At 45.0% G+C, this 11,174-nt stretch overlaps 1 protein-coding gene across 3 annotated transcripts in view; it reads left to right on the forward strand.

Annotated features, from left to right (window-relative positions):
- Positions 1–11,174, forward strand: part of LOC137299578 (spindlin-1-like) — a 71,022-nt gene that overhangs the window by 43,137 nt on the left and 16,711 nt on the right. For all 3 annotated transcript variants that reach the window (XR_010957927.1, XM_067968424.1, XM_067968423.1), the window contains exons 3-4: positions 6,521–6,771; positions 9,397–9,630. Coding sequence is in view for 2 of the 3 variants with exons in the window: in XM_067968424.1 (XP_067824525.1) it covers positions 6,521–6,771; positions 9,397–9,630 (485 nt within the window). In the remaining variant the exon portion in view is untranslated. The remainder of the gene's footprint in view (positions 1–6,520; positions 6,772–9,396; positions 9,631–11,174) is intronic.

Genomic DNA, 11,174 nt, shown 5'->3' on the forward strand with positions numbered 1-11,174 from the left:
TCTCGTGGTATACTGGTTCACAAATTGGCTGCTGTGTTTGCCTAAATAAGTCACCGTACTTCAAAGTAATTAATTGTATGTGATGAACTTTGGCACATTTCTATGTTTACTGTAATACTTTTTACATCAGCTGAGAAACCTGACGCATGGAAAATGGACTTTGGACCTTGCCAGCAGGCCAGTCTAACTGGGCAAGTTCCAGCCATACGTTGCTGCTTGTACCGTCTGATTCAGGATTACTGCTCACTCCTTTACTTCACATTGGAGAGCAACCATTCTAATAAAACTACCTTGCCTTGCTATCCCCTACCCTGCTGTCAAAAGCTTCCTAAAAGCCCTCCTTTTAGACCGTGCTTTTGGTCTCCCAACCCCCCCCCCAAACTTCATCCATTGCCTGCTCAGTCATTCGTCCAACTTGTAAAGAGTTCTGAGAGGTTCTTTGTGTGAGGAGCACGATATAAATGCTGATTTTGAGGATTAAAATGATAGAGATGCAGCTGTCTCAAGTGCGTATTCATTTTTTCAACTCTCCCTTGATTCACCTTTACGTAAAAACAAATGCAAAATAGTGTTGATGCTGGAAATCTGAAATAGATGCTGGAAACACTCAGCAGGTCAGGCAGCATCTGTGGAGAGAGAAACAGAGTTAACATTTCAGGTCGATGACCTTTCATCAGGACTGGAAGATGTTCGAGATGAACAGCTTTTAAGCGAGTACAGAGCCAGGGAAAAGGGGGACAGGGAAAAAAATCTGGACCTATCTTTTGTTTCTTCACTTGTCCCATTATCACCCTCTTGCCTTGTACCATCATCCCTTTTGTCATTGAATCACTCCAGCACCCCACCCTGTCCTTTCCCTATTGTATTTTCTTGTCCCCCACTTTTCCCTGGCTCCGCACTTGATTAAAAGCTGTTCATCTCTAACATCTTCCAGTACTGATGAAAGATTTTGCTTTGTTCAAAATGGCTGCTACAATTGTCTACATAATAAATCCCTTCACTTCACAGTAATTGGTTGTATGTGAAGTGCTTTGAGACATTTCTGCAATATGATGAGTTATATAAATACAACTCTTTAATAAGTAACAGAAGTGGAAAACTGGATCTCTAATTTCAAAAATTGGACATCTGGTATCTTAAAAGAAAAAAAGACTTACATTGATATAGCGCCTTTCGCAACCTCATGTTTCCCAAAGTGCTTTACGGTCAGTGAAGCACTTTTGAAGTGTAGTAACTGTTGTAATGTAGGAAACGCAGCAGCCAATTTGCGCACAGCAAGGTCCCACAAACAGTAATATGTTAATGACCAGATCATCTGTTTTTAGTGATGTTGGTTGAGGGATAAATATTGGCCAGGACACTTCTCTTCTTTTCTTTTGGGATCTTTTACGTCCACCTGAGAGATCAGATGGGGCCTCGGTTTAACATCTCTTCCGAAAGGCGGCACCTCCGACAGTGCAGCGCTCCCCCAGCACTGCACTGGGAGTGTCAGCTTGGATTATAGTTCCAGATCTCTGGAGTGGGACTTAAACCCACAATCTTTCGACTCAGAGGCGAGAGTGCCACCCACTGAGCCACGGCTGACTCTCTGCTTTTTTTGCGCTGGATCTTTCCGGACCGCACGTTCAAACAATCTCATGCACAGTTAAAGAAACAGATGCAGCATGACATCAGAGAAAGGAGCAGTAATGGTTTGGCGGGGGCGGGGGGAACTGAAGTAAGCCCTTAACTCACAGGACAGTGTTGCTTTGTTTCCTGCTCACTGAACTGGGAACTTGCCCCAGGCTAGTTTGTGAGTGGAATTTTTTCCAGCCCCGCCCAAGTTACATTTTGGGTGTTTAGCTTTGTTGCTCCAGTCATTTCACAAGTCTCCTGCTGGGAGGATTTGAGCAGTCAAATCTACACTAAACCCAGCCAACTCCAGCTGTCACGTCATCTTGTTTCATTACCTACATTCTTGTCAATTAAGATTTGTATTCAATTCTCTTTCCTCTCCCAGCCCCCACCCCCTCCCCAACCTAAATTTGGTCCCTTTAACTTGTCCTGAAGACAGTGATATAATGCAACAACAACAACTTGCATTTATATAACACTGTTAACGTAGTAGAAAGTCCCAAGGTGCTTCACAGGGACGTAATCACATTTAAAAAATTGATAATAATTGATTTTTAAAAATAATTAATTACGTAGGTGCCTGTAACCCAGGGACGCTAAGGCTAGTTGAGTTTGCCTGGTATGGTACTGCAGCGTACAGACCAGATAAACCAGGAAGTGCCAGGTTTAATCCTTAGGTTTTACTTGATTAGCAGGTTTTAGCCAGGTGACGCGCGGACATGATTGCCGACCATAGTGTTCCTGAAGGAAAATGCGAAAAGGGTTTCCTGCTCCTGATTGCTATTCCAGTGAACCCCTGCTGGAAAGTATTTACATGTGGGTGTTGGTTGAGGACGAGATCAGGCTGTATAACTCTTCTCTCTCTTTCCCCCCACTCCCCCCTCCCCCCGGTTTGTCTTCATTTAACCAGTGTCCTGTTGTAACCCACATTCATAATGGGAATGGAAGACTAGGTGGCATAATCATCCATGCTTTTAAATGTTGTGGCATTCCAAAATTCCGACTCCTGTTAATTTTTCTCTCTCTGAACACTGCAGCTGTTGTGCTGACCAGAACAGCTGGTCTGGCGTTGCTATACGCATTGGGTTTACATTTCCACCCTGCTGACGTTTCTCTCCTTGGCATTTAATTTCAGACTCTTGTCAAGCCGAGACTGTGAAATAAAATGAAGCCTGGAGGCACGTGGGTGGGTTTGTGGTCCAGGTTCGTAATGCTAGGAATCTGCAGCCTGGGAGCTTGAGGGCTGGGTTTTTAAGGGGATGGTTTAATGCAAATTCCCTGCTTCGTTTCACAGTGGAGGGGAGGAGACTCGACAGATTTTTGAATGTACCTGGTACGATTTGGCACGGGGCCCTTTGCTGTGTCAGCTGCACTTTCTCATGCAAACTACCCATCGCTCCAGGATCCAAGCCGGAAGTGTGGCTCATCAGACCTGCAATCATCATCAACAACAGCTTGCATTTATATAGTGCCTTTAACGTCCCAAGGCACTTCACAGGAGCGATTATCAAACAAAACTTGACCCTGAGCCACATTTTAGGACAGGTGACCAAAAGCTTGGTCAAAGAGGTAGGTTTTAAGGAGCGTCTTAAAGGAGGAGAGAGAGATTTAGGGAGGGATTTCCAGAGTTTAGGGCCTAGGCAACTGAAGGCACGGCCGCCAATGGTGGAGTGATGAAAATCGGTGATGCGCAAGAGTTAAAAGGCCACTGTTTCTGAGCGTGGGGAGCTGGCCTTCATGTTTACGCTCTGGGGCTTTGTATTACACACTAGAGTCTCTGGCAGGATTAATCTTGATGTAAAGTGTCAGGGTATGGTGGTGTACAGAGGGCACTTACGAAACAGGTACAAATAAAAACACGGTAAGTCTAAAGTGCCATTGTAAAATAAAAGTAGAAAGACTTGCATTTATATAGTGCCTTTCACGACCTCAGGATACCCCGAAGTGCTTTACAGCCAATGAAGTACTTTTGAAGTGTACTCACTGTTGTAATGTAGGAAGCGCAGCAGCCAATTTACGCACAGCAAGATCCCACAAATAGCAATGTGATAATTACCAGATCATCTGTTTTACTGACGTTGGTTGAGGGATTAAGACACTGGGGATGAACTCCCCTGCTCCTCTTCGAAACAGTGCCGTGGGATCTTTTACATCCAACTGAGAGGGCAGACAGTTTAACATCTCATCCGAAAGACAGCACCTGACCCTGCAGCACTCCCTCAGTACTGCACTGGAGTGTCAGCCTAGATTTTGTGCTCAAGTCTCTGGATTGGGACTTGAACCCACAACCTTCTGACTCAGAGGCAAGTGTGCAACCCACTGAGCCACAGCTGGCACCGTGACAACTTGAAGCAAACCCTAACCCAAGGACAACTTCACATAATGTGGAATAAAGTTAAATTGTAATTTGGAGGTGGGAACCCCATGGAAACATCCATTGGTATTGCATCTAGTGAATAAGCCCTGGCAACTCTGTTACCATGGATACAGTTGCTAAGTACTAACAAAAGCCCGATCCACTGCCGGCCTAGTTTCTATTTGCTTTGGTGTCGGCTGCTTGTTGGCTGATGTCCAGTGATGAATTGAGTGAACTCAAAATTCTCATTGATTTTTTTTTTGTGGTTGCAGCAGCCTATTTTGTTCATTTTTTAGAAAAATAAATCATGCTGCAGTATGTTAGCATCTTGGTTTGTGGGCAGGAGCCACTTTCCCTTCTCTAGCTCCCAATTTTGGCTAGCAAGCCTGAGATTAGATACTGGATTTGGGGGTTGGGGGGATTTGTTGGCGGGGTGGTTAAAACTGTACCTGACCACAGCTTGGTACTGCATTGGCGCACTGACCCTTTGTGCCATGCTTCCCATTAAACTTGTTCCTTGACTTACAGGATTCTGTAACCAAACAATGAAGTTGACAGTGTGATTCCCCGGGCCTCCAGTTTCATGACTTTTTAACTAGCTGTTAGATCCACTGATTTTGTTCCTTATTTTCTATCCTCTTATCCTCCATGTCCCTCCTTGGCTGCTTTTCCCCCCCATCGCGGTTGAGGGCTGGGACTCCCTTTGTGCGGAACTGCAGTCAGAAATCCAACAACATCCCCACTTCCCCTTTCCCCAAACAGCCTGTGGTAACACGGACTCTGGGGGCGCCCCTCCCCAATGCTACACGATTCCCACGCAGCCCAGTCTTGATGCAAACAAACAAAGTGAGTGTGCATGGGAGTCACCCTCCGACATGTAGTTTACCTAACCCAGGAGTCACCATGCAGCCAGTGCTCACTTTGAACAGTTACAGAAAATCCACTAGTGTGTACACATTGAAGTATTCAGTGGTTCACATCAACGCAGAAGCATATAATGTGCCGACATATACATTAGTTATAGGTTTACCTTAGTGCATTGTTCCGCTGACTGAATTTCTGTCAGTATCTTCATTAAAGCCAAAATTCCGCACAATTAAGCGAAATAGAAATAAGTAAGCAGGCTGGATTAAAACTCTTAAAGTACTGACACGCTTAGGAGCATAGGAACCGGAGTAGGCCATTAAGCCCCTTGAGTCTGTTCCACCATTCAGTTAGATTGTGACTAATCTGTACCTCAACCCAATTTACCCGCCTTTGATCCATAACCCTTGAAAGTTTCAACTGACCTAGCATCCCTTTTGGGGAGAGAGTTCCAGATTTCTACTACCCTTTGTGTGAAGAAGTGTTTCCCTATTTCACTCCTGAATGGCCTGACTCTAATCATAAGATTACCCCTTTAGCACTGCACTAAATTCAGTTTCACAATTTACTGCAATTTGGAGATAGATTCTTTCAAATACGAGATCCATTCTGATTAGGCTCAAAAGCCGGTGAAAGTTAAGTCTTTCGATCTGATCAATGGAACAGCGGGGGTGGGAATGTGCAGGATGGGCCAGCGATTTCTGTTCCATGCACCTGCATGCTTGCGTCATAATGTAAAATGGCGCAACAATGCAAGGGGGCAGTTGCACGGGAGGGGCTCCGCATTGTTAGTGGGAGGTGGCAAATTCACAAATCGTTAAAAGTAGCAACGCAGGTTAACAAGGCCATAAAACGTGTAAACAAAAAGGAATAGAATTCAAAAGCAGAGAAGTTATGTTGATCTTATATAGAACCTTGGTTAGACCACACTTGGAGTACTGAGCACAGTTCTGGTCTCCGTATTACAAAAAGGATCTAGAAAAAATTTACAAGAATGATACCAGAACTGAGAGGATACACAACTATCAGGAAAGGCTGAACGGGCTGGGACTCTTTTCTCTAGACAAGAGAAGACTGAGAGGTGACCTGATAGTGGTCTTTAAAATTACGAAAGGGTTCGATCGGGTAGAGGTAGAGAAGATGTTCCCACTTGTGGGAGAGTCCAAAGCTAGAGGCCATTAAAATAAGATAGTCACAGTTAAATCCAGTAAGGAATTCAGGAGAAACGTCTTTACCCAGAAGTGGTGAGAATGTGGAACTCACTACCACATGGAGTGGTTGAGGCGATTAGCATTAGATGCATTTAAAGGAAAGCTAGATAAGTACATGAGGGAGAAAAGAATAGAAGGATACATTGATAGGGTTAGATGAAGTAGGGTGGGAGGAGGCTCGTGTGGAGCATAAACACCGCATGGACCAGTTGGGCCGAATGGCCTGTTTTTGTGCTGTAAATTCTATGTCAATTGCAAGTCTCCCGAAAACATTTGGGTTGGCAATGCTGCCACCTGTACAAAAGTTGGGTCCTTTATACTTGAGAACCGTGCATCTGGCGTCAGTGCGGCAACGGTGCTTTAAATATCATTGGCCGACTGTTCAAATGCACTTGGCCTACAACCGAAGGGGAGTGTAACAAAGCCAAACCAGTCCAAGCTATAACAATTTTTTTTGTCCTGTTTTAACTCCCAGGAAACGTACCAAAGCAGATTCAAGTGATCCGGTTGCCTATAAACAGCGTAGTATTGTTGGCTGTAAAGTGCAGCACGGATGGAGGGAGAAGACCGGAGTGGTTACTCAGTGGAAGGGCACAGTCCTGGACCAGCTGCCAGTTAACCCCTCACTCTTCTTGGTGAAGTACGACGAATTCGATTGTGTGTACGGGATTGAACTTTTCAAAGATGAGAGGGTCTCGGGGCTTGAAATACTGCCCAATAAAACTGGTAGGTAGTTCAGTGCTGGCCTACGGTCTTGTGTTTGTTTTTTGTGTATTTGTTTACAGTTGTACGTGTCATTAAACTCACAACAGATACTGATTCAAAGCTTCTGGTACCCAGATGTGTTCAAGAGATTTGAAAATTCTCAGGAGTCAAATGAAATCTTTCCGTAGTCTACTGTGGCACAAATCCAAAATGAGTTTGCACAGATTTCCATCAATGGTCTGTATTATCGGAGAGTGCCTGATACTGCTTTCTAAATACTTGTACTCTGAGTTCACGTCCATAGTGAGTTTGCAGTATTGATTAAATATAAATGATGGCTGTCAGCTACTGCTGTCAGATTAAAACCTCCTCCAAGACTTCACTGTTAGGCACTATGATTTGCATTCCCCTAGAATAAACCAATGCAAATCTGGGGATTTTTAACTAAAATTTACAAGTCTGTACGCTCTGGCAGTTAATTTAATTTAAGATCTGGTGCATATATCTGTTGCTGGCCCTTACTGTAATCCCTGGAGAGGGACGGTGAATAGACTGAAAAATCATTATAAGTAGAGTCAAGGTTGACATTTTATACAGTAACTATGTTCCATTCTCTGTTAAATAAGATACCGCTCATTTGAATTACCTGTTGTTATCTTCCATTTGTGCTTTTAGTAACTATATAGCTTATGTAAATCATGACAGTCTCGAGTTCTGTTTTAGGGACATCAACAAAGTTTGGTTCAGCAGAGCTATCTGTGGTGATGCACTGTTAAGTCAACATCATTTTGTTTTTGTATTTTTTTTCTCCCTGACAGTTTACTCCACCTTTCTGCCCCCTCCTCACCCTCTGAGGGCCACGGTCCATGGTGGGGCATGATATTGTGGGCACCAGCAGTCCTCCGGTACCCCCCCTCAAATGGCCGTGTGAGCCTAGACAATGAATGTCAACTGTGTGGAGGGATGGGCACATCAAGTAACAAACCTGATCCTTTGTTCATTCGACATCCACACACGAGACCTATTGATGGGCAATATATGCTGGCCTTTCCAGTGACGCCCACATCCCATGAACACCAGATGTGTGTGTGTATGCGTGCGTGTGTGTGTGTGTGTGTGTGTGTGCGTGCGCGCTCTGTCTTTGTTACCTTTAGACTCCATCATTCCAATGCTCTCCTGGCTGGCCTCCCACTTTGCACCCTCTGTAAATTTGAGCTCATCCAGAACTCTGCTGCCCGTAACCTACCTCGCACAAAGTCCAGTTCCCCCATCACCCCTGTGCTCGCTGACCGGCAACTCCTCGATTTTAAAATTCTCATCCTTGTTTTCAAATCCCTCCATGGCCTCGCCCCTCCCTATCACTGTTACCTCCTCCAGCCCTACAATCCCCCCAGATCTCTCTGCTCCTCCAATTCTGGCCTCTTGCGCATCCCCGATTTTCATCGCTAAACCATTGGCGGCCGTGCCTTCAGCTGTCTAGGTCCTAAGCTCTGGAATTCCCTCCCTAAACCTCTCCGCCTTTAAGACCCTTCTTAAAACCAAGCTTTTGGTCACCTGTCCTAATATCTCCTTATGTGGTTCAGTGTCAAATTTTGTTTGATAATTGCTCCTGTGGGACGTTTTACTACGTTAAAGGCAATATATAAATGCAGGTTGTTTTTGTTGTAAACCGTTTTTTAGGCCCTCTTGGCAGTGTGATCTTAATAGAAATCAGTGATTTTCAAACTTTCCTTTAGTGGGTGACACAGCTGCAAATATTGACCTGCTCTTGTGATTTGGGCACTCTCCAAAAACCTTATCTAGTACTTAACACTGAGGACAGTTTCTGCAGGCCAGCCCACGCTTTCACTGTCCTTATGGGCAAAGCACCTAGGACTTAGCGTGTCTGGGCTGCACGATAAACCCATTATGTTGCTAACTGCAATATGAGATGCTTCATGCCCTCTGGATCCCTCTGGATAGATGAACCCAAATAACATGTGGCAGACCATTTAACTGAGGGTGTAAACTGAATCGGGAGTAAACACAACAGATTTTGCTAGATTACAGAACTTTACTTTAACTTAGTGACCTTATTTAAAAACAACAACAATGTTTCAAAATCTTTCGGGTTGTCTGTAATGATACTCAACTTGTCCCAGCTCCTGCAATGTGAAGGTTATATCCGATATTGGTTATTCATGGAGTATTCCTGCTAGCCCTTTGCTTACCATTGGCTTGACAAAGAAGAAATCCACTAACCAGCCTAGATATGGCCAATAGCTATACCCGTTCTCTACTTTGAAATCCGAACAAATAAAAGAATATTAAAAGAATGCCTTTCACAATTGTTTACGCCTGTCATTCACAGTTGGGTTCAAAAGCATTGGGTTGGTTTCCCAGAAAACGCCTGTGTGGACATCAAGACAGGACAAGATTGAACTCAGTTGTGATGCTCCACACAAGAAATAGCCTCTCTACACCCGCTGTCTAGGCTTGGCCATGGCCACTCATGCCTGGTTCCAGTGCATTGCTAGCGCCTGTAGAACTGCATCCCAACAAAGCCAACATCCTCAGGAATGGGAATTGCTCGGACAAATCCACACTATTACACTCAGTTGCGTGACTGTTGCACTGGATTGATTTGTGATCCTTGCTTTCCAACAGGTCGAACAAAAATAATGGATGGTGATCTGGCAGAGCTAATAGTGGGAAAAGCGGTCGAGCACATGTTCGAGAAGGATGACGGATCGAAGAACGAATGGCGAGGGATGGTATTGGCTCGAGCGCCTGTCATGACTACTTGGTATTATATCACCTATGAAAAGGACCCTGTTCTGTATATGTACCAGCTACTGGAGGATTACAAAGAGGGAGATCTCCGCATCCTGCCAGATTCAGGTACATAATGCTGTGGTTTAGTTGCGGAATTGTATCAGAATGGTACCCTCAAACCAAGGTGAACGTATACCCAGGGCACCAATTTAGTTTCAATCGACCCTGTTTTACGGAGTATCAGGCTTAAAAGGTTTGTGGTGGTAACCATGTATGTTTACCGTTGGCTTCACCGAGTCTTAATTTACCGCCAGTGGTAAGCTAAGCCATCCAACAAAATATTAGCTGGTATGGTCAGATTTACCCTCTCTCTAATGAGCAGAAATGAAGTGATTGACCTGTGAAGATGAGGCGAATGTTGGAGGAAAGCATTTGGCCAAAGAATACACAGCTGGCCACGCCTCTCGGAGATTGAAGTGGTTAAAAGAGTACTCCCCTCCCAAAACAAAAGAGAATGCCCTTTTAGGTACAACAGCGTTTTACCCATCACCGAAAACGATCGCAAGGCACGAGCCACCATTGCGAGGGGGGGGGGAAAGAAACCTTGAAGCTTCCGGTGCCCAGTGGTGGAGGAGACTGCAGGAAAGGAACCAATGAGCTGAAGCCTTTTACAAATGAGAAGTTTGCTCAGCACAAATGAAAATGTGGGAAATGGAGGGAAGTCACGGCTTCATCAAAAAAGCCTCTTTATAAGAGTGAAGAGCCAATTGCAGGACTTTATCATCTTATCATCTTACTCTGCTTCCAATTCTGGTAAGTCACGCAGTAAATTTTTTCTGTTTCAATCACGAATAAAACAATATCTGCAAAGTTTTCTGTTAAATGGATGCCACCAGCCTGCAGTAAAGTCTTGTCGAGTCTAAAGGTATAATGTCCTGTGCCCATAATGTTTGCTGTGCTTGCAGTAAATTATACTAATTGGTGATTCTCTTGTCTTCTGAAACAGTCATCGTGTCAAAAACATCTGCAGTTAATGCATAGTCCAAAGTCTAGTGTCTTTTGTGTCTTCCACAGATGATTCTTCCACATCTGGTTGCGCCCAGTTACTTCATGGCCTAATTGACATACCCGAGGAGGAAAGTGAAAATGTTGACGATGATGTGGTCTGGGAACATGGTGCAGCCCCTGAAGATTGAGGAAGTGGGCCCTGCACTGCAGATTGTGCTGTCAAGCTGCTGGCGGACCTCATGCCTGTGACAGAGGACTTCTCTTGGGGGACCCTCTTTGGTGGCACCAAGCAGGCCAGAAAGCCTGCTGCAAAAAGTGGACATGTCTGCCTCGGGTGCACAGGTCTTTGGTTTGTGACATTCCAAGACACAGGAGGAAGCCATTCACGTCCCTCCGTGCGGTCTGCTCAAAACGGCCGCGGCTCTGTTCGATCTGGTGACGGAGATGCACAGAGCCGTCAATGGTATTGGATGTTATGCTGTTTGGCCAAACACGGTTGGTGGAGAAGATCAGCTTTCCAGTTGATCTGATCATCGCGTTGGCGAGAAGCTAGCAGGCCTCGTCCCTGCTGCGGTGGGATGTCACCTTCCACAGCGCCCTCTACTGCCTTAATGTCGTTCTGCAGAGCTGGCGGGGGCGGCATCAGGTTATTCAACAAATGA

Source organism: Heptranchias perlo, chromosome 29 (assembly GCF_035084215.1).
Source record: "Heptranchias perlo isolate sHepPer1 chromosome 29, sHepPer1.hap1, whole genome shotgun sequence".
Lineage (NCBI taxonomy): Eukaryota > Metazoa > Chordata > Chondrichthyes > Hexanchiformes > Hexanchidae > Heptranchias > Heptranchias perlo.